We start from the raw sequence: 23510 nt of genomic DNA, 5'->3' as shown, positions 1-23510 counted from the left end.
GAATCAGCCGGCGAGGTATATTTAACCACGTGCGGAGCTACGAAGACTGATCTGCGTGTGACCTCAAAATGGCGCGAGATCGTTTCGAAAGCATGAGGGCAATCTCTTTATCTCGCGGTACTTTGACGTCATACGTTGATCAATCTGCCCAACCCCGCAGGAAGTCGGATACTATGTCGACCCCCCCATTTCTATTAAAATAAGATTAAATTTACGAAACATTTTCGCATCAAATTTAATTTGCATTAAAATGTAAACCAAGAAGAATTTTGCAAGATACTGTTCAACTAAATTCAATAAATGTAATTTTAATCCCGCAAAATGGTCCGGATATGGAACGTCATTACAAAAACCTCCCAAGTAATGAATATTCATGTTTCCTTAAATGATTATCCAATCAACAGTGTTGTCTTGGTTTTGTAACAGAAGGGGCTGTGACTGTGACAAAATAAAAACGGAAACGCGGGAGTTGTCGTAAAATTTGTATTAGATAACAAAAGTTTACAGAGAAGTCACCAATCTACACGACATGGATATAGATAAAAGTGCTGAAAGTTTAAAATCGATGCATGTTTTACTGGTGAGATTTTGCACGTTTTACTTTAGTGTTTTCACATTTAGACGTGCAGTATGCGCTGATGACATAATATGCGCTGATGACATAATATGCGCTGATGACATAATATGCGCTACAAAAAGTATTTTTAAATGAATATATCTGTTATTTCTGTTCATTTATTCCCTATCGACATTTATTTATAACGTCATCCATTCAGCATTTGAGTTGACGTTTTTGTCTAAATGTACATGCACTGCTTTATACCCTCAGTTTAACGTAAATGAGACGGGAATGTAGCTTTATACCGGTAAAGATAGATAGATAGACAGACAGACAGACAGACCGACAGATAGATATATACAAATGTTGAACCAAACTGATTTAACTCCCATTTTGAATACTAAAGTCTAGAATGAACGAGACCGAGAACTTTAAAGTTGAAATAAAAAAAAATGTGGTCCTAAATTTACATATAAATTAAAATCTTTTACGTTATCAGTGTGAAACAGCAGTGTAAACAGCGTCACCTGTCGGAGACAGTGCTGCTAGACATCTACTGCATAGAGGATTACCATTTTAAAAATCAGATTTTTATATTTTTAGGAGGATACCGCCTCAGAATCCTGATATGGACGGACTTGTGCGTCGCTCCTCCCGGCGAATAAGAGAGAGACAAAACTACGAAAAGAAAGAGATCGTATCCCCTAAAGGTCCTGCATATAGTTCTGAGGTAACCAGAACATTTGTCAAAAGAAAGGTAAGAGTTTCCTTTGTCGGCATTTATTGATTTCAACTGTGTTTATAAAAATGCATAAATCTTCAACTTTTCATCTTTAGAGAAGTGTATCGGAGAAAGACAAAAAGGTTCAAAAGACGAAAGTCCCAAATGAAGCACATTTTAATAAAACTGATGAAGTAAGTACAAACACTTCGAAGTCACCAAACTGACAGCTTTTAAGACCTCTTCCTGACTGACTGGAAAAATCTACTTGACAGGGTTATCGTGAGGGTTTGTCTGAGTATGAACTGAAACGTCAAGAGACCATCAGACAAAACCAAGCTTTCCTCAATTCTCTTAATCTGTGTCAGGTAAAACTCGATAACACACCATTTTTTGCATTCTGGATATTTTTGAAACAGAATATTTGTTTTGGACTTTGTCTAGAATTAATAAACACATTGTTTTTGCAGATCTCTCCTGCTCTGACTCTGAGACCAACGCAAAGCCAGAAAAAGTAACCTCATTTTGTTGTGTGGAAATTTTATAGATTTAGCCATTTAATGTTCAAAATGCAAAAAAATTCAAATAATTATTCAATTTAAATCTTCGCTTTAGGGAAAAGAAGGTAACTGAGTTGCTTCATGTTCGCAAGTCACTACGATTACAGAATAAGGATGGTTTGACACCTCTTACTCTGAAAGTAATGGCAGATGTCAAGAAAGAACCTGTGAGTCATTAACATGCCTGTGAATTAACAGTCATAACAAAAGGAGTAGTAATGAACCCGTCCATCTATATACTGTACATTTATATACATTTATAAATCTAACTAACGAGTTCTTCTGCAGGAAGAACATATTGAAAAACCTCCTGGACCAATACCATTAGATCCACTCAACCTGGATGAACATGTCAGGCTTCCTGAAGATTTGTTAAAAATCTGGAATGAGGTCAGTATTTACATCTCTTTATGGCATGTACACAATGGAGCTAAATTTAAATGTCACTTCATCTTGTAGTGCTTAATCCTGACAGTTGCCCCTTGCCCGGTGGTCTAGGTGCAACCCAAACATTATATTGAGAGAGTGCAGTTTGCTTATTAAAAACAGTCATAAACATAATTAAACTCCGCAACTTTTTGAAGACATTAGCATGTCTGCTGTCAAATGTTTGCTTTGTTAACAGCAGCTACTTCAAAACATAACAGTTGTGGTCCTTCATCACCTTTGCTAACAAGCACAAGACACTTGAGCGACACTGTTTACACTGTCAGCCTTCACTTATGCGGGAGTGACTCCTCTTCCGTACACACATGGAAGAATCATATAGGGGATTCACTCCTGAAACTTGGTAGTGTGTACATTGCCTATATAAACAAGAATGTTTCTGTATTCCTTAGAATGTGATGCTGCTGGACACACGATTTCAATGTATCCAATCAGATATCAGTTTTTAAGAATTAGATGTAATTTCTATTCATTTGTTCTGTAAAGACTGGAAAAGAACGGTAATTATGTTACAAAGTTAAATAAAAGCATAATATAAGCTGTGAGACAGTTTAGGGTCTCTATGTATACTTCTCTGTTTCTATTATCTTAACACCAACTCGAATACTAATATGTATGATCTTATCCTCTATAGTGCCCAATAAAACAAAAGACAGAAACATCAGATTTAAAATCGTGAGTAATATGTCTGTTTTTGTTTCATAGTGTCTGTTGCCTATGCAATACATGTTTAATGTCAGTTGTTTCATATTAGGTATGATCTTGTCATTAATTTGTACATCATCTGTTTATAGATACCAAAAGAGGCTCCAGGAGATGTCTATAGATGACAGCGGTGTGCTGAAAGTTGTTAGAGATCGAATCATTTCAGCAGCTTTTCACCCTGCCTCCTCCAGCTTGCTCATGGCAGCAGGGAGCATCTGGGGCCAACTAGGACTGTTGAAGATGGTGAGTCAACACATACAGGTAGAGTTTGTGGTTAATATTAACTGTAAAGTGAGAGAACCTGATAGAAAAGTGGGCGTGTGAGCAAAATAAGAACTGTTCTCTAAATTCTTTCAGTTAACCCCATAATAACATATCATGGCTACTGTGTTTCTTATCAGGGCGCTAAGTGGGGTGATGGTGGCATACTTCTCTTTGAGCCTCATTCTAAAGCAATTTCCTGCATGGCCTTCTCATCTCAGCCTTCCAACCTCATCACAGTAAGCTATGATGGCTCCGCACGCAGCATGGACCTGGAGAAGGCTGTATTTGATGAGGTAAAAATTTCAAACAGTTCAACTAATGATGTCAAGCAAAGTGATGTACAGTAATATTGTAAAAACGAAACTGTGCACCACTAGGGAGGTTTTTCTGTGTAACCTTAAAACATTTTTGATGCCATTTACCGGCCTTCGAAACCTTACAATTAACGCTTATGTTTTGTTCTCAGCTATATCGCTCAGCCTTTGGGTTGAAAAGTTTTGATTTTGTGTCAAGTGACCACTCCACTCTACTAATTGGTGACTGGAGTGGAGATGTTGCTGTTGTTGACCGTCGAACGCCAGGGTGAGAAGCAGGCTTATAAAACAAACCGTAAACATGTATTTCTATGGCTTTACAGAAGCATTGTGAGATTTGTATTTGCAGAACATCATATGAGTCTCTGCACAGCATGGATACACAGACTCTGCGCTGCATTCATGTCCATCCTGTGCAACAACAATACTTTGTAGTGGCTGAGAACCGGTAATAAACATCTGTGACGTTTGAGACTTCCACTAGTTAATTGCTCTGTGATTATAGCTGATGATCTAATACTTTGATCTACCTTTTTTAGATCAGTGCATATATATGACTTGCGCAGTCTGAAAAGAAGGAACAGTCAGGTAGTCTGTGAACTCTGCAGTTACTCTCACAGTATCTCCAGTGCCTATTTCTCCCCAGTCTCTGGCAACAGAGTTGTTACTACCAGCATGGACAATAAAATCAGGTGCTTAGAAATCACTACTAAAAATTTGTAAATTGGTGCCAAATAGACATAAATCTTGGATGCCCTTTTATTCTTTCTAGCTAATACACCAGTAGAGGGCATCATGACTTAAAAGCCAGTCATATGCATGGTCAGTATAACTGGAATAGGAATTAGATGTACAGAATGCCATGGTCAAGTGCTGGATATAAAGCTTAAATATCCCCAGTTTAACTTCACATATCTCGCTTCAGTCTGTGTAATTAAAAATTCAGATGTGAAAATTTACTTTATACAATTCTTACAAAACAATAATCTCCCAAACCTATTTTTAGCTTTTTACATACAGTGCACTTTTTCAAAATGTACCTTCGTATAACCCTAACTACTACTAACTTCAACCTATTACATGTTGTAGTGAACAACATAATGACTATCTAAGCAAGTCACCATGGTAAAAAGTTTTTAAAGATGTTTTTTAAGTCATTAGTGTTTTAATACCTGTTCTGCTATTTTGTTTTAGGGTGTTTAACACTTCCAAAATGGTTTGCAGTGCTCCTCTATTGCAATCAATAACGTAAGTTTGATACAGTATTTAATCATTTGAAAAGCACAGTGTTTCTATCCATTTCCTGAAAACATAAAATGAGGTCCTGGAATGAATGCGACAACTTATTTATATGTAGTTTACCTGTATCTGAAATGAAGACCTGTCATAAAAGTCCAAATCCAAATAAAACTTAACATATTAAATAGACCTGCGCTGCCTCAAGTGAGATAAGATGACCAGCCAAATACTGTTTGCTTTTCCCAGATCAACAAGAAACAAACACACTATTAACTGTATAATTTTATTCTCATTATTCAGCATTATTTTCAGTAATGTCTATTTTGTTTCTTTATTACAGGCATAACATGCATACGGGGCGGTGGTTGACCAAGCTAAGTGCGATGTGGGACCCTAAGCAGGAAGACTGTTTTGTGATCGGCAACTTGGATAGGTGTCGCAAAATTCAGGTATATCACGAGAGTGGACGTCAACTTCACAATTTTCAGGGTGAGCACCTGACCACAGTGTGCTCCATCACAGCATTTCACCCAAGCAGGAACGCTCTGCTCGGAGCCAATTCAACTGGGAGGCTGCGTGTCTTTTCCGACCGATACTGAAACTGTTTTATCAAATAGGAAATGTTTATTGCTCATTTGATTGTTGTGCCGTGTTGACAATCTGTTCCAGTGTTTTCTTGAACAACTGCACTTCTAATGTTGTATGAAATAAAATATTCTTGTTTTTATTCTAGTTAAACATCATCCAAATGAAATATCTTGGTTATACATGATACTAAAGCTTAACTGTTTTTTTGTTACTGTTGTTAATGTTAATCACTTCATTTGATTTAAAACTGTTTCTTGCATTTATAGCATGTACATTAGAATACTGCTTCAGTATATATACTTTCAGTTTATAATCCAGTCTTTAAGTCAGATGTGCACATCCATCTAAATAAAAAATTTCCGAACATTTAAACTTCAAAAAACTGTTTATTTATGAATCTACAGGGACAGCAAAGTTGCCTTGAGAAACAGTTTACTATGGATGTAACGCAGGCATGTAATCTCCAAGGAGATAAAAAACAGATCAGTCTGTGATGACAGAAGCTCATCATGATTTTTCATAGTCCAAAATAAATAGCAAATCAATTCTATGAAATAAAATTTCTCCACTCAGTGGTTGTTAAACCAAAAATCTGATAAAATTCGGTTCTGGCAAAAGCAGTGCTCAGGAATGGGCGTGTGGTCCTGTACCAGACAGAGTGGTAGCTTTGGAAGACCGGGTCCAAGTGCACTCCCATGCGCTTAATTTTAAATACAGGCCCATCTTCATACAACACATGCAGAAATCCAACCATTGCATGTGTGCTTTTTTCCCCTCATGGTGTTTCTATGGGTCATTGGAAATAAAGGCAATTCAAATGAAAGTTTGAGAATGTTAACAAACTATAATGTACCACACTGATGAAAGCCACAAGTCTGCATGCAGCTGCCATTCCAATTTTCCCAACCAAAATATTAATTGGAGGACTGTGTGGATTACTTTGCACAAGACTGCATGTATACCTATCTGCGTTTCAGTATTACGCTAATGTTTGTTAATGTAACCGTGTGTTCCACAACATATTAAAGATACAGAGTTGACATTTGTTAGAAACGAAAGGAGTCGAAAGGCTTTTTGGAAACTATCGATCTGCTTCAGAACCAGAGTAGCTATGCCACGAGATCAACTCCAGGAGGACAAGATGGCCTCCAACTACCTACTCATCAATAACATCACAAACGTGAGCAGTGGTTCTCATGGAGGAACATCTCAATCAACTCATATTTGACATGTGCCAGCATAGGCCACGTGTATCTTAACATTTATTCAACTCAAATTGTGTTTAAGTTGTACTGTAGCTTCCAACGTCCTTCCCAAAGTTATAATAGTCAAGCTCTTGGATGGCCACTTCAGAGAGCTTAGTAAGGTTTGGGGCATCATTATTTTCCAAATTCTCTGGCGTCTCAAAATTGAAGTTCTCTTCCTCGTAGTCCTCATGGGGTTCCATGTCTGGTGGCCCCTCTGTATAAAAACAGTACAAATATTTAATGCACTTCAAGAAAACGAACTACTGACGTCAATACACTGATGATAATTTGGATCCCACCAACCAATTTAATTGGGTCATCTTACCTTGTCCATCTGGAGAGACGTCCATTCCATGTTTAACTTTCATGTGTCTGCTAAGATTTCCCTTCAGGTTAAATTTACTGGAGCAGTATGAACACTTGAAGGGTTTACTGCCAGCATGGAGGTGCATGTGGCCCAGGAGGTTGTACATTCGGTTAAATGACTTTCCACACACCTGTGAAACACAATGTGTCAAAAAGATTGGTTTAGTCCTGTCTCTGTCAAACTCTGGCCATCCAAACCCAATCCAGACAATTTAAAAAGAAAAATCTGTAGCATGTCTGTTGTTTTACCTTGCACTTAAAGGGTTTCACAGGCAGGTGCACGATCATGTGCGTTTTAAGGGTCTGTTTCTGGACAAAAGATTTGAAGCAAACGTGACACTGGAACGGCCGAATGCTGGCATGAATTAACATGTGCCTCTTCAGGTTTGCAGACAGCGTGAATTCTCGTGAACATACGTCACACTTAAACCCCTTTGGTCCCTGGTGAAACAAAAAGGAAATACAGCAACTCGGTCAAACAAATCAGTCAAACAATGTGAAAAGTGCTGCAGTTCTAAAACAACACAGTATAAAACTAATGACATTATATGAACCCATTCTCATAAATTTCATTTAAATGTCACACGCTGTTGCAATGTAGTGTAATACGTACACCCAAGTTCAATTATCGCTAATTTAAGTTATCCTATTAACCTTTACCCATATCCCGAAACTTAATGTTAGCATCTGTGCATATTATAACCTATACCCTAATACAAACCCTAAATGTAACTTTATGATTTTAATTATTTTAGTTTTTCCTCTTCATGTACGTTTCAAAATGGCTGCGCTTTCCCGAGGTGCACGCAAACTTTGGCGTATCATACAGTATGCATGCACAATTTAACTTTGGGATACATATTACAAGGTATTGCAATAGCGTGTTATTTATCTGCATATCGAGGAGAATGGGTAGGGTTAATAATATTAAAATATTAATATTAAATATTAATATATGTGACCCTGTTTGTGAAAACCTTGCTCACGTCATTTTTATGTGATTTACTGTTTTCTACATAAAATTCTACGACAGAATGTAAAGAACATACTGTGAAAATATAACCTTGATAACATTGACGTAGCATGATAAGACTTTAGCTTGGTTTTCACAGGCAGGGTCACACATTTTTATTAACACTATACTGTTTTGTGTTAAAGAACATTGATGCAAGGTAAAGAAATCTTTTGCAACAATAGATATTGTCGAGAGGAAAATAGCTTGGATTGAAATTAAGATGGAAGAGAAAATGGAGGGATGAACAGGAGAGCAATGGCCTTCACCAGTCATAAAGTGAGAGTGAGGGAGGTGTTGGATGTAATGGAGGAAAATGGAGGAGAAAGAGGTTGCAAAAGAGGTTAGCATAGTAATAAAGGAAAAAATACAACAATTAGCGCAAAGGTGCATTATCAAAACTGTGTCAAGCTATAGTTTTAGCATTGACTACACAAAAACTAAACAAATGTTTACTAACATATTGTTACAGACCACACTATTAAAATAAGAAGTAAAAAACAATAATGGAACATCTGTCAGTACCTTTGTAGCCCGGGCCTGAGGTTTGGTCGACTTGTGTGTTAAAGAGTGTTGGCGTAGCTGATGCAACTGAAGAAACTGCAGACCACACTGACTACAGGAGAACGAGCGCTGCGTTTGATGCTTCAGCTGGTGGTTCTGCAGCTGGCTGCGGTATGGGAAAGACTTGTTGCATTGGCTGCATTGGAAGGTGGAGGGTCCCTGGTGGCTCACCTGATGCCGCTTAAGGTGGGCATATGTGGGAAATTCCATGCCACACTGCGAGCAGACATGGCACCGTCCTCGTTCGTGCTTGACCTCGTGTGCACGGAGTTCGCTGGGGTAGGCAAAACCGCGACGACAAAATCGGCAACTGTAGGGCTTGACATCAGTGTGCTGCAGCATGTGCCGCTTCAAGTGACTGGTTTGGGTGAAGCCCTTTTTGCACACTGTGCATTTATGAGGCCGCGTACCTTGGTGCGTCAGCAGGTGCGTCTGTAGGTGACTTGGCTGTTTAAAGAGTTTGCCGCAGTGTGGGCACGCATGTGGCTTGATGCCGTTGTGACCCAGGATATGTGTAACCAGGTTGTACTTGGACGTGTACGACTTCTCACACATGCGGCACTTCCACCGTTTCAGGCCCTCACCGACGTCCACGCAGTACGACTCGTTGATCTGGATGTTGATGTCCAGGCGGTCTATTCGACGCCCACGGGGCGCCTCGCCCTCCACTGGTTCCCCCCAAAACATCCCCTCGTTGTTCTCCTCAAATTCCCCGACCCCTTCCATCTCCCCACCCTCGTACCCAACTTCACTGCCCTGAAAGTAGCTGCTCATCTCTTCCCCACCACTTCCCGTTTTCATGCCATTTCTTCCACTCTGCCCATCCTCTGTTATCTCATCTGTTGTTTTATTAAGAGTGTGTGTCCTGTTGCGTGAAGGCACCTCTTGAGGCGTGTGGGTGTGGGCATGAGGGTGAGGTAGTAAATGTTGAGCTGGTGGAGGGTGTGTACTCTTGATGTCTCGGATGCAGGTGGAGCAGCAATTGCTAGGATGCTGTTTGGGATGCACCCTATAGCTAGAGGGGTCCACCATCTGCATGCCCTCTCTAGACACATTGTTGTTCATCATATGATTGCAGGAGGGTAAACCTGGTGTCACAGACTCCCCTTTAACAAGCAATCCTGCCTCTTGATGCCCTACCACAGGTTTGCTGTTTTCTGGCGGCCCCTGCCACCTTCTCTCGGCACAGCTGGAGGGCATGTGTCCATCCTCACCCAAATTCTCCCCAAGGTAGTCTCCATTGGCACCTATAAGCTGGTCGGCGTACTCGTAGTCCATTCTCTCACCTGGTGGAGCAGGGGACTCCTTGGGATCTCCTGTGTAGAAGCCGTTAGGGGCGATGGTGGCACCAAAGACCTCGTTCTGGGAGATCAGTCCCAACACAGCAGCTTGGGCCAGTGACAGGACCACAACTGGGTCTGTCTGTGTCCCTACATCCATCTGCTGGTGCATGGCCTCAGAATAACATCTGACCAGCCGCTGTGTCTTCTCCTCCTGTAAAGCACACAAATGAAAACAAATTGGAGCCAATTGAGTATGAAGAAAACTTTAAACTACAATTCTGCACTTCTAGTCGTACTGAATACAACTAGGAAAAAAATTCAATCACCCACAAAATTTGTTCAGCTATTTATGTTACGTCTCAAACAGTGCCACTAGTGGCCCAGAAACGACAAAGTTCGCTGTGTGGATGGTCCAGGGGATCAAGTCTGCAGTCTCTCACTTCAGGCAGTGTGAATCATGCCATTAAATGTCAATGTCATAAAGTCAGTAAATTACCTCTCTCTTTCTCACTTCCAAAACTTCTTATTTGAACCTTATTTGCCATATTGTCTTGTGACAGGTGACCCTTTATGTTCCAAATCTTAAAACCATGTAAACTCTATCTCAATGTTGCACTAACCACATCATAAATACTAATAATAGTAGTGATTGTAATTGTATTTCTAATAAAACAGTCTATGTGCAAGATCTATACCAATACATAGAGACACTATTCAGAGAGCGAGAGAGAGAGAGAATGAGGGTGTTAACAGCAAAAAAAAAGAAAAGGAGAGGAGAAGGAGGGGCGGAGAGCGGCTGAATGAGTGAAGGAAAGCAAAAGCGAGACAGAAAGAGAGAGAATGGAAAAAATAAACAGAGAGACTGACTAAATGAAAGGATTGGAAAAGCGTAGCAGAGAGAGAGACAAAGCAGACACTGAGTTCAAATCACAACAATGAGCTTTGGAACTGATGAAAAAGCACACTATAAAACAACATTGCAATGACTACAAATTAAAGAATCAAGCCATTTAAATGGCACCCATTTAGGACATCCAGTAGTTTAGTGTCCACACACGGACAGACTGTGCCCTGAGAGGGCATTCTAGCAGCAAACTCACCACATTTTTCTTGCTCTGTGGTTTTAGGTGTTTTAGAGACCTCATCCTAAGCCAGAGTCACAGGTTCGAATTCTTCCCCCGCTCCTATACTTTGTCGTCTTTTGGACAAACACACAGACACTCTCTTTTCTGTGTTTCTAGCACTCTCTCTCTCTCTGTTCTCTCTGTGTGTAAGCTCTCTCTTTTCCTCTATCACTTTCTCTCTCTCTCTCTCTCTCTCTCTCTCTCTCTCTCTCTCTCTCTCTCTGCTTTCCCCTCCCCCACTCTCTCTCTCTCTCCCTCTATCTCTCTCTCTCTCTCTCTCTCTCTCTCTCTCTCTGGTGCAAGCAAGCGCACACATACACAGTGCTCTTTTCCCCCACTCATTCTCTCCCTCCCCCTTTCATTTTCTCTCTCTTTTACTCGTCCACTCTGTACCTTCCTCTATTTAACTCTGTTTCATATAGGCATGCTCTCACATACACTTGAAAATCATGATGTTGACAAGATGTGATCTCAGCCAAAAAGATATAGACATAAGTATACATCACAGCAAGCACACGAAAAGCATATGTGACAAAGAAAGGAGAGGGGTATATACGAAATCACATTCTATAGGTCAACAACACGGAACACGTTAAACACAAAATGTAAATATATATGCAAAATATTTTCAAAGCTGTGGAGGCAAAAGAGATGCATGCTGTGCAAATGTTCAGACAGGTTTTTAAGCAAAGCTTAGGGGAAGAAACAGAGTAACAGCTTTACAAGAGAGAAGCATGCATCACACAAGGACCTTTTGGCCTGTGAGTTGAGAAACATCAGTGTTTAGCATTTCTCTTGTTGTTGACACTGAGCAGAAACAATCTAATGTGCATTTCTGGTCTTGCATACAATTATTTCTTTAAACTGTGTCATATTGAGCCATTAAGCAGGGAACAACTCTCAATCAGAAACAAACTAAACATCAAGCAATTCATAAATTATTGAACATACTATCAAAAAAAGTATGAGCGGACTCATTCATTTAATACCAGAACATATAGATGTTTATTGTGATAAATAAACCCTTATAACCCCTTTTTTTATAATGTATATATCCAATTAAGTTTAAATCACAAATAATATGGACATATATTTTAAATGTGGAAAATACAATAATAATCTACTATTGAGCATGTATAGGTTGTTTATACTTATCTTACACAGATATATCTTTATAGAAAATGGCTGAGAGAAGGATTGTGAAAGACGAGAAAATGGAGGGATGAGGGAGGAGAAGAGAAGCATTCACCAGTGAGGAGACAGAAGAGGGAGGGAGGTATTGTGAGAGAGCAAATGGTAAGTGAGGGAGTAGAGTGAGAGCAAATAGAGAGAGAGCAATAGAGGGAGAGAGGGGAGGAGATTAAAAGAACAGGGGAGGGAGGGGAGAGAGAGCCAGAGACAAACAGACAGAAAGAAAAAGAGAGAGAGAAAAAGATACAGAAAGAGAAAACATTAAATGTAGTAAGAAAAAAAGAGAGAAACAACGTAATACTAATAGAAACATATAAGTTAAGTGTGTGGTGGGGCACTACACAGAATTCAAACTACCAGCAGACAGGGTAGTTAAGAGATTGAACAAGAGACAGAAAGAAAGCAGCAAGTGAAGGGGCTTTTCAGTGGAATGATCTTTTGTTTAAGTCAAAGTCAATATCTTCCCTAAGAAAGGTCTACATGTCTGGGTTATTTAGAGGTAAAATACTAATAAGGTTAAAAAAATATGTTTATTGTATGTAAACATAAGAAGAGTACAGCAAGGATCATTAGTTTACAAGATGTATATCTGGTACAGCAGTGCCAGTAGGTGATGCTATAAGAATAAAAATTTAACTATCCCGGTCATATAAGGTCATAACTTTATGGCAAAAACATTTTAAAAAGACAGATGCAAGCTCATAATAAATGTCCTTTTGACCCTATTTCCAGGTAATGTTAAAATTCTGAAGGTTTTTTCTTGCAAATGACTTTGTGTCCAGTTTATCCCAGAGGATACTCACTATGATATAAAATATGTAAAAAATACTGTCATATTAAAAACACGGCTCTCTCATTTTTACGCTGGCACTTCCTGAAGACTTGAAAATGTATTTTAATTTGAATAAAACTAAAATAACACAAAGCTCAAGATAATATAAACAAAGACAACAAGTTTCCAATTCGCATGAAAACCAACGTTACTTAAAATCTAGAATATGTACCATGAAATAAGTCACTCCATGATCTTTAACCTCCTGCAAGCCTCCTACTTGTAAATAACAACTTCACAACTAAACAGAAACAATGTCAATGATAATGCCAAATAAAAAATGTCTTAGCAGTACAGAACAGGAAGACTACAGTAGAGAGTAATGCAAATATAAAAAGAATCAAATCAAATGAAAATAAAAAAATCATGATAGAGAACTTAAAAACTCACTTGAGAACCGTTTTGGTTTAAGGGACGCAGTATGAACATACTGTACATTATAATGAGAGAAAGAGCAAAAGAAATACAGGAAATTAATAGGAACACAAGATTTCATAGATTATCTGAGGGTCAAAGTGCCTTGAGGTAATCTAAATGTATAGAACCTATTGAAAGTTTGACTGCTGTAATAAAATAAAACCACATACAGAAAAAACGAATTGCTTTCAAGCAGTCAAGAGTAGATCGAACAAAGACTGTGTTGAAACCTTTTTTGATCAATAGGTAATAACTCATAGACCATAACAGACACCATTTACCGTCAGGCAAGGATGAATATTCAGCCTTACTAATAATGCCAGGTGTCACAATGGTAAGAATTTCAATATTGCAAGCACAAGGCAATGTAAAGTACATCGCACAGAGGTGACCTCAGCCTCAACTGAAAATAACATTTAAACAGCACTACAGTCGTGATCTTAACTGGGACTTCAATCAACCCGGTAATGTATCATGTTCAAGGAAATTTGCAAAGGCCCAAATTTTAATCTGACAGCGATTCACACCACGAGTAACCTTGAGACAACAAAAGCTCACAAGCACACGTCCTTCCATCATTTGTCCTTATTGTGTCTGCACGACCCTGCCCTTCCATGACAAACCCCTTTCTAAACACATCCGTACAGAAACACTACCCTCTTAAAGACACAGATGCCGTTTCATGTAAACAACAACGTGTTTGAACAGCGTCGTATAGTAAGAGTATCAGACACTGATGCTTTCACGATGATGTGTGGGAATGTTGCACCTAACCCGTTTTAAAAGCTGTTGACCAACAATCACAGTGAGTTATTAATGCGTACATGCTTTATTTATGTACTCCGTCTAAATAATAAACCTACGGCGACCAGTTGTAATACAAGCAAATCCCGCACAAACTCACTAGCCATCTAGCCACATAATGAACTAAAGTCACATTCTGCAACAACTGCCCTCAGTACAAATGCAAAGAGTTCCGACAAGAAACACACAACTTCAGAGTGTGAAACTTTGATACAGGCTGCATGGGATGGGCCTGACTGCCCTAAGTTTTGGTTTGTGCTAGGCTAGCCGGAGGGAGGAGAGGAGGTCGAGCGTGGCCTGCTCTATTCGTTTATGCGGCTCTTTTTTCACTCCCTCCATTCCCCTCCCGACGCCATCTGTTCGTGCCATGAGAGAATGTGGAGGTATAGCGAAAAGGCGACATTTTGGCTCTGCAAAATGACCCAGATACCGAGTCTCTCCTTCGGAATTACGTACGCAAACCGTAATGTTGTTGTCTGATGAAAAGCGGAAATGTAAATATCAGCATCCAGTTCAGAGTGCAAATTATTTTGAGGCCAGTTACAAAGACATCGGTGAGTTTCGCTGGGATAGACAGTGGGACACCCGGCATTTTCGGGGGTTATTCGATTAGTTTCGTTCTCCGTTTCTATGGCAATAATGAACAGACCGATGTCGAACTTACCACGCTCCAAAAATCGGGTGTATACGTAGAAAACACTTTGGAAGATTTGAATGTCGCTTTCTAGTTTGAATTGTTGCTGGGTCTGGCTCTCTGTGTTCGGCAGGAAGGAAGGAAGAAGGGAATGAGAGAAAGAGTGACGTAAACGAATAAACAGCCCGGGCTCCTCCTCGCTGTCAGAAATAAAAGATGAAGAATGTCGAGACAAATTACATGTGCACATGCACTTTGCATTTAGTGCAAATATTTGCAAGACAAGCAATGCTGTTCGTGGAAAAAAAACGGTGTAGAAATGTTGATCGTAAGAAGTGTCATGCATTTTCAGCACATTGTTTATATATTTTGCAATAAAGAAGAACGTGTATTCGTAATCGATTGCAGACACGCCGCTTTGTATGTTGTAGTTTAAATCAATAAGAGCATTAATGCAAAAATGTACGTTAGAGGACGCTATTGTTTTGCATTGTGTATGTGTCTTTAGTTTTTGGCACCAACGCGAGAGGTCGCCATGTGCCTGTATTAAATTAAAATCTTTAGGTCAGTTGATTCTAAAATGAATTCTGTTTTGGTTAAAGTAGGCTACTAACATACAAGACAGTAACATAAGTAAAAATGCGAGAAGCTAAAGAGAAAAACATATTCATAAAGCATAACTGTAACGCATATCCAATGCATTCATGCTTTTTAAATGTTTTTACACAATGCAAAAAGAAAAAGGTGAGATAGTTCAGATAAATTAGTTAATAATTATATGGTGCTTGGCAATTCTACTTTTGGATAAATAATGAATTCAAATTGAAATAATGGGACCTTGTGAGAACAGTTTGTAAGTTATTCCATTAGTAGTTCATTGAACTGACGTCTGTACTTAGTTTAAGCTTTTTTTTAGAATGTTTTCATTTAGGACTTTTTGATAATTTGGCATTCACTACATATTTGTATTAATTGTTCTGTAGAGTTGTATTGTTTTCCGTACAGTTTCAAATTGCAGCACATTTTTGCCATATGTTCAGTTTTTAGCCTGTCTGTTTCTATCCATTTTCCTCTGTATTTATGAGTTTTTCAGTCCTAAATATTCTTCCCATAAGTCGATTTCTGTATCTGTATTCCTGTTTTTCTCATTTCTGTAGAACTGTTTAATAATGTTTGGTGATGCCACTAAACAACTTTGTGTCGAAGATTAATCTACCGGTTTGTAGGACCTACTTAAAGAAAGTCTATACCTATAGATGTTTCAAAGCAACAACATAAACAAACGTTACAGTGCATGCACGTTTTTGTGGCCTAAACCTTATTTTCGGTACACACCAGTAAAGAATAGAATCCCTGCAGAATATTTCTGATAAAAAGCAAAAAAAATAACAAGTAAATTATTTGGCTAGCAAGATGAAAGTGTCTAGCCAGTATTATTTTGGGTGACCATTAGAATAACCAATACTTGGCTAAACTTAACTGCAACAAAGTTACACGACCCATTTATCAAATTGTTTATTTAATACAATTATTATATCATAAAATATTAATACAATTAAATATTAGAATAAATGTAATAACGTTATATTATTAGCCACTAGGCAGACCTATCTAGGGATGCACCGAAACGAAAATTCTTGGCCGTATCTGAAAATTTGTGAAACACTAGGCCGAATAAAACCGAACACCGAATCTATTCCTTCAATTGACTAAGCTATTTTTTTCACTATTGCACAAACTGAATAGTCAAAATGTGCTTTTTATAATTTGTCAGGCTTTACAATAAAAAACAATACACTTAATATCAAAGTCAGCAAAACAAAGTAAATAAAGAAAATGAATAGCCTATATTAATTAGGCCTGAAACTGACTGCTAAACGAATGTAATGTAAGTTACTCTGTACCCCTACAACAAAACAGTTAATTAAAAAGTGTCATTCCACATTAGGCCTATAAACTAAAAATATGAATAAACAAAAACTGTTGGATTATTTTAGGCTACAAAGAAAAATAAAAAAAAACATCCAATGTAAGCAATTCTGACTAATGCTGACTAACAACCATATCAGTTAACGTCTCTCCTCCAAACTCCACCCACAAAAGCTGACTGTTCTCTCATGGTGCACTCATGGCCAGGATGCACAGAACAAAACATACTTTGACAAGTTGTTTAGTATAGGGAACTGTGTGCACGCGACCACTGTATGATGTCAAAGGATGGCGCGAGTCGTGAGGCTACTGTCAGACAGCCCGCTTAAATAGGTTTGCGTATGTGTGACGCGTTGAATTTAGATATCTATGACGTCATTACAGATATCTCAAATAGAGTTTTGACTAGTCAAAATAATAGTCAAGATAAGTTTTCAATTCAAGTTTATTTATATAGCGCTTTTCACAATGTGCATTGTTCCAAAGCAGATTTACAGGAGGAAATAAGAAAATCACAGAAAGGTAAACACAGCACAGTGCATGGTGTTAATAGAACAAGCAAGATCATTCTAATAAATTATATCTTATAAATAAATAATTAAATAAATGCAGTCTCCCGGTGAGCAAGCCAACACTGCCCTGCTGTGGCAAGGAACCCAAACTCCAATGATTGATTAATGGATAAAAAAATCTCAGAAGAAACGCGGCTCAGCCCTGAGGGCCAGATCCCCTCTTATGTGTCATAGCTGCACTCAGTGACCCCGACCAAAAGCCACCGAGCAAACATCCACGAAGAAGATGGAGAGCCCACGACCCAGGAAGTCCCACTCACCGAAACCTTGCAGGTCCAACCTGGTCCCACTCTGTGATCGTTACCAGAAAACAGAGGAACAACCAGGGAAAAATAGTAATGGCATAATGTAACTTTATTCCTCTGTTGTCCAACATCGACCACAAAACAAGACCAGACCCACACAGCCCCAACATATAAAATCCCCACAACCAACAAGCTCAGTGAGGGTGACAGGATCATATCATAGTGTCAGTGTAGTGCTGTGTTGGTTGGTTGGTCTTTTATCGTGGCAGGACTTAACATATCTTGCAGGTTTAAGCTTCAGTTCTCTCCCAGTATGTATGAAATCTTGTCCTTTTGTTGAAACTGGTTAAAGTCTTCGTGTATGTTTGAAAACTGGGGGAAGTTTGTTTCTCTAATGTGTGTATAGTTTGGACATGAGATGAAAAAGTGCAGCTCTGTTTCCACTTGATTCTGAGTGCAGTGTGGACACAGTCTCTCTTCTCTTGGTGTCTATGTCTATCTGTGTCTCCCCGTTTCTACCTTGAGCTTGTGATCACTAGTCTGTACATCCTCAAGACTTTGCTTATTTTAGGGTCTGATATGGTTGTGAGGTATTCTGCCAGTTTATATTCTCTGTTTAATGACAGATAGCATTCCAATTTACTTTGCTGAGCTGTTGCTTCTGTCCAGTGTTTGAGATTATTATCTTTTAATGTTTTTATCATTTGGTTTAGTCTGGCGGGGGGTTGGTGTTGGCTTGGGCATGTTTTGGGTTGTAGAGTTAGTTCTGAGATCAGTTGGATGAAGGTGCCTCTCTCTGGGTTCAGCTCTTGATGGCTTAAGGCATTGTGATGGAGTGTCTCTGTATCGCTGTTCTTAAGGTGAGTGTAGATTTTTATAGCTCTTTTTAGTATTTTAATTTTTAGAGGATATAGTCCTAATTCTACTCTGTAAGCATTGTTTGGAGTTTTCCGCTGTACCCGTAGAATGTTTTTACATTTCTGTTTGCAGAGTCTCTATTGGGTGTTGGTGAACTTGGTGAACTCTTGGTTGGTGAGAGGGCCCCAAACCTCACATCCATAAAGCGCCATTGGTTCTATAATTGTTGGATTATTTTCAGACGGATTATAGTTGGGATGTCAATTTTGATCATCTTTGTAATGGTGTAAAAAGCTCTTTGTGCCTTGTCTCTCAAGTCATTCACAGACTTGTTTAAGTTTCTAGTGTTATACCAAGATATGTGTAGTTCTGGGTGTGTTCTAGGGGCATGTTGTTTAGTTTGAAATTCTGATGTTGGTTTTGGCAACCGGGCCTTTTTTGGAATATCATGATTTAAGTCTTTTTAAGATTAACTGATAGGGCCCACGTTTGACAGAAAGGCATGTTTGTCTAGATGTTGCTGTTGACAGAAGGCATTTCACTTCAGTATCTAGTAAGGTGGTACCAGGTGCTGGTGACTGTTCTGTTCTGTTGTCTCTATCTTTGCGCTGGTTGCTCCTTGATCGGCCATTTCACAATATCACATGTAAATATGTTTTATGAGCACTGATGTAATATAATCAATACAAAACTGAAAGATGACTGTCAACATTTAAATTGTTTTTGTAGCTCTGTTGTTTCAACATGGTTAAGTCCCTTAACTGTATTTATTTATACTAAGTGGAGAAGTACAAAATAATATTCCACAGTTGGCTGGACAGTAACAAGCTAGTACAGATATTAAGGTGTGACAGAGCAGCAGTAAGGGTTCAGCAAGGAGACAGAGACAGACTGAGAAATACACGCATAGACAGATGATGATGTGAAAATGAGGCGTGCAGTGATCCCTCCTGCATGTGCTGCATTTGTGAGACGCTGATGCTGTTATCAATCATCGCATGCTGATGTTTATAAAACATATATATATATTATAATAATATACACACATTAAGTGATTCTATTATTTGATCAAGAGCTTGTAGTAAAGTTGTGTCATCATGATTATTACAGAGTTTAAGGTGAGTGTTTTGGTCTGTGTGTCAAACATTTGGAGTTTCTCTCAACCACAAACAGAAAACTTTTGAAAATAAACATTGTGTTTTGCTTGTAAATCCAATTTTATTACAACTGAAGATAACAGTTTTCACAATATATTTAAGGTTTAATCAGCATGGACTCACTTAAAAAAATGTATATGTTATAAAAATTTGAGTTACTGCTGTTAAAAAAATCATATATAGCTTTCCTTAGAGTAACACTTATTCGGGGTCAAACGTCTCAACAAACATGCACATATATTTTAAAACGTATGTATTCATTTATGGTCATGGGGGCACACTCATACAAGGAGTTGTTTTGCAGTAAGCCTTAATATTTTGTGTTCCCATCTGAATGTGTGAAAACAGCCTTTCTCCTGCTCTGGGTGTGTGTCCACACCCACAATGGGTGTGCAGATCCAGTGGGAGAGATCAGTTTAAAAGTTAAACTGGCTGTAATTCAGCTCTGAGTCAATCATAAAAAGAACGTGCACACACATTACATACAATCTCTCACAGTCATCAACACTACCTCCTCCTCAATGTGAATGGAGCAGCTTTCTGCACTACTGTAGTTTGACAGGTCTGTATTAGCCTATTTCCGATCATGCAGAGCTGGCCCAGTGTTTTAGAACAAGACCCTTATTAGTATCAGGCCTGGGCCTACTGAGTGGAACTAATGATGAGTCTGAAGTAATATTTCATCTCCTGGCTGGTCTTTTATTAGGGTCATTGTTACTTTTACTTCAAGTTGTTCTCTTATGCTAACATATTTCTATTTAGATTTGTTTAAAAAGCGACCTGCCACTGATCGGGTAACTGCAATGTAAAAAATCTAAAGGGAGATGACATCAAACATCCTTTCCAGTTTTTCTTTTTTACATCAGTTCTCTGCTACACACAGAGAATCTCTTTCTCCAGCTGCACTTACTGATTCCTGGTTTATTGCTCTGAGAGATGAGGTAATGATCTCTAGTGCCCTATGGCTTTTCTTTTAAATAAATTCCTTTTGTTACATCCTTATATGTCTTGTATAGAACTGTCCAGAATATGTTATGATTGTTCATACTCCCCTTAACAGGAAATAAGATATAACAAAGCATATTAGCAATAACGACATTGAAAGGATTTTTTTTAATCTAAAACCACAACAAGTTATTAATAATACACTACTCTAAGGTGTTATGAATCTTTTTAAGAGTTTGCTGTCATATGGTCAGGTTTTCATAGTCTGTTTTCCTTGTGTTGATGTGTGAAACAGACCCTATTTGATTGCAAAATACATTATTTAAATTTCATACGTTTTGATTTACAATCAACCAGCAACTCTTTGTACATTTTGTTCAATGTTCTGAGAAAGAAAAGGCTGAAAATAATTTACAATGTAGTCTAGTCTATGCACATGACTTTTGTCCACACTGCTTGTGCCTGGTCCTCTAAATTGGTTGGTTGGAGTTTATTTATATATGGACTGTTGGTCACTGTGACTAAAGTCAGTATTTATCACCAGTCAAGTCTCCAAGCATGGGAGTGCAACATCTGTGTTTTCTCAAGATATCCCTCTCTTTTGCCAAAACTCATCAGCCTTTTCACGCCATTCACTGAGGGACAGATTAGCTGCCCAGAGGAAACACTCACTAATATAAAATGGCTCCGGTCATATAAGTATGAAAAACTTAAAAAGAGAGAGAGAGAATAGATTGTAATAGAATGCTGCTGTCAAATACCGCCGAAGGTGTACATGCAACAGCTACACCTGCAAGAGAAATACTGTCAAAACTGGGGCCTAAACTCAAATTAGGATTTTCCAGATAACAGATACACATTCCCTATAGAACACACTTTACACTACAATTATCTCGTCCTATAATTCAGCACGCCAGGCGGGTTTTGTTCTGGCAGTTTAACGCACTGAAAGAGAAATCTAGACAAGCCTTTTACGCCATCAAAAGCAAATTCACCCAAACAGATTTTCCAGTTACAGTCTGGTGTAAAATCTTTAATAGTGTAATTATGCCTATAGCTCTATATGGCTGCGAGGTTTTCACAGTCTCTGACAGATTACTCCAAAGAGGACAAACACCCCATAGATTCCCTGTATTCTGAATTCTGTAGAAACATTTTAAGAGTTCCTAGAAAAACACCAAACAATGCAAGCAGGGCTGAATTAGGCAGATACCCCCTGTTAATACACATCCAAAAACATTCCCTCAATTTCTGGACACACCTTAATTCAAGTCCTCCTAAAACACATCAATATGAAGCACTTAAAACACAAGAGCTGAGACCTAAAGGTTGTCCCATCTGCCAGCTGGCTCTGGAACTTCAGACTGACACAACGGAACAAAATCAAATCAGAATGAATCAAATTAACAAAGAAAAAAAAAGTAATATTTAGATCATTGGGAAAAGGAAAGTGACAACCAAAGTGAAATAGAATATTATCGGACCCTAAACAGAAACTACAATCTGGCAGATTATCTCTACACTTTCGGAGATGTAAAACAGAGACGGATCCTGACCAAATACAAACTCAGTGATCACATGCTTGGCCATAGAGAAAGGCAGACACAGACAAACATGGCTTCCAAAGTAAGAACGAGTCAGTGCACACTGTGACACTGGTGAGGTCTAAACAGAGACACACTTTCTCCTTCATTGTAATCAATTTAAAGATGTGAGAAAGAAACACTTTCACAAAATGTCAAAGCTCATGCCAGAGTTTGATAGGCATTCAGAAACAGAGCAAATGCAAATGTTACTGGGGTAAAAGAGACACACATCAGCTGCTGCTACATTCATCTATCAACTGCACACCCTCAGAAACAAACTACTGCTTTAATCTGTTACAATCAATGCACATATACACTGTTTACTTTTGTTACATTCTCATGTTTCTGCCTGAAACATACATTTGATATTTATATTTTATTTCCATATTTCCTTTGATTACTTACATATATTTTATTGTGTATTTCATTCTATATTTAAGGCTTACTCAGCACATTATTTTAAATTTACTCTTATGTTTGTACCAAGCGTAATTGCTTGTCTTTTGTTATGTGTTTAATGCTTTGGCAATATTGTAGAGAGAGAGAGAGAAATAGAGAATAGAGTTGTTCAGCTTTATAGAGCACTCCCTCTCTCTCTCTCTCTCTCTCTCTCTCCCTCTCTCTCTCTCTCACTTTAGGTTTCTTTGATACCTTTAATGGAGCTCTGGAGTTGCATATCCAAACTATTTTGGTGGTGTGCTCTGTGTCTGTTGAATGCATTTGGTCTCTTAGCTGTTACATTTATGCTCTCTTAGTTGAAAGCCTTTATAATAGTTGAGTCTATTTATCTGACCACATCTGATGGATTGTCATAACTCACCCCTTGAGCATTCCAATTTTATCTCAAACAAAGAAACAAATATTACAATGTTATAGGAATTTTCAGGTTCAATAAAGGTAAATAGACCAGATACATATAATTGCAATGTTCACCTACAAAGATTATTGCCATTTTCGATAATACCTCTGGATAAGACAGAGCTTTACACAACTCAACTCTCTTCTCAGTTGTTCTTTTGTAGAGTGGACCAAAGGGTTGGTTACTTAGGCGACAGGCTTAGGAGATGGCAGGGACAGATATTGAGTTTACTTCTAAAGACTTGAGGAAAATAAATGATACCGAAGTATTCAACAATCCTCCCCTCTTTCTCTTTATAGATGAAACACTGATTTATATTTGGACAACTGTTTCACGGCATGGGTTCTGTTATTTCTGCACAGACAGGGTGAGGCCTGAGCTTTATGAATGAATACACAAACAAAACAACATTTCAACTTTCATTCTCTATCATAGTGTATAAAAACAGATCGGTGAGTGATTCATAAGAACATTATCAAAGATAAAGA

The 23510-nt window shown here is 38.4% G+C and overlaps 2 protein-coding genes across 5 annotated transcripts; one reads left to right on the top strand and one right to left on the bottom strand.

Annotated features, from left to right (window-relative positions):
* The first annotated feature begins 441 nt into the window (after positions 1-441).
* On the top strand, positions 442-5724 carry wdr76 (WD repeat domain 76). Of its 3 annotated transcripts, XR_008906922.1 has the most exons (16): positions 442-580; positions 1163-1316; positions 1397-1474; positions 1556-1648; positions 1751-1794; positions 1896-2007; positions 2129-2230; positions 2922-2962; positions 3082-3235; positions 3394-3549; positions 3723-3838; positions 3920-4018; positions 4110-4262; positions 4343-4392; positions 4765-4818; positions 5150-5225. XR_008906922.1 is itself a non-coding variant. In XM_056749761.1 (15 exons), the coding sequence occupies exons 1-15, from the start codon at positions 570-572 to the stop codon at positions 5406-5408; spliced, it is 1626 nt and encodes a 541-aa protein (XP_056605739.1). In that variant the 5' UTR covers positions 442-569; the 3' UTR covers positions 5409-5724. The 3 variants fall into 3 exon arrangements, 2 of the variants coding, with proteins under 2 accessions (XP_056605739.1, XP_056605748.1); XM_056749761.1 differs by lacking the exon at positions 4343-4392 and having other exon boundaries at positions 5150-5724; XM_056749770.1 differs by lacking the exons at positions 442-580; positions 4343-4392 and adding an exon at positions 743-866 and having other exon boundaries at positions 5150-5724.
* A 39-nt stretch (positions 5725-5763) lies between these two features.
* znf710b (zinc finger protein 710b) lies at positions 5764-15196 on the bottom strand. 2 transcript variants are annotated; one of them, XM_056749747.1, is made up of 5 exons: positions 14902-15196; positions 8548-10080; positions 7260-7451; positions 6970-7141; positions 5764-6858 (listed from the first exon to the last, which is right to left on the bottom strand). In XM_056749747.1, the coding sequence occupies exons 2-5, from the start codon at positions 10036-10038 to the stop codon at positions 6680-6682; spliced, it is 2034 nt and encodes a 677-aa protein (XP_056605725.1). In that variant the 5' UTR covers positions 10039-10080; positions 14902-15196; the 3' UTR covers positions 5764-6679. The 2 variants fall into 2 exon arrangements, with proteins under 2 accessions (XP_056605725.1, XP_056605715.1); XM_056749737.1 differs by lacking the exon at positions 14902-15196 and adding an exon at positions 10970-14874.
* Between the last annotated feature and the right edge of the window lie 8314 nt (positions 15197-23510).

The sequence above is a fragment of the Triplophysa dalaica genome, chromosome 1 (genome assembly GCF_015846415.1).
Source record: "Triplophysa dalaica isolate WHDGS20190420 chromosome 1, ASM1584641v1, whole genome shotgun sequence".
In the NCBI taxonomy this organism is placed as follows: domain Eukaryota; kingdom Metazoa; phylum Chordata; class Actinopteri; order Cypriniformes; family Nemacheilidae; genus Triplophysa; species Triplophysa dalaica.
Note: the sequence above shows the minus strand (reverse complement) of the source record. Positions and strands in the feature narration are given on the sequence as shown.

Excerpts from the sequence above, each read along its gene's own strand:
- wdr76 (XM_056749761.1), top strand. Across the intron at positions 2,231-2,921 it reads TGTTAAAAATCTGGAATGAG|TGCCCAATAAAACAAAAGAC; the intron begins GTCAGTATTTAC and ends TATCCTCTATAG. Across the intron at positions 3,839-3,919 it reads GTTGACCGTCGAACGCCAGG|AACATCATATGAGTCTCTGC; the intron begins GTGAGAAGCAGG and ends TTGTATTTGCAG.
- znf710b (XM_056749737.1), bottom strand. The coding sequence starts at position 11,014 with ATGAGGTCTCTAAAACACCTAAAACCACAGAGCAAGAAAAATGTG. Across the intron at positions 10,081-10,969 it reads CACAGAGCAAGAAAAATGTG|GAGGAGAAGACACAGCGGCT; the intron begins GTGAGTTTGCTG and ends TGTGCTTTACAG. Across the intron at positions 7,142-7,259 it reads TGAAACCCTTTAAGTGCAAG|GTGTGTGGAAAGTCATTTAA; the intron begins GTAAAACAACAG and ends TGTGTTTCACAG.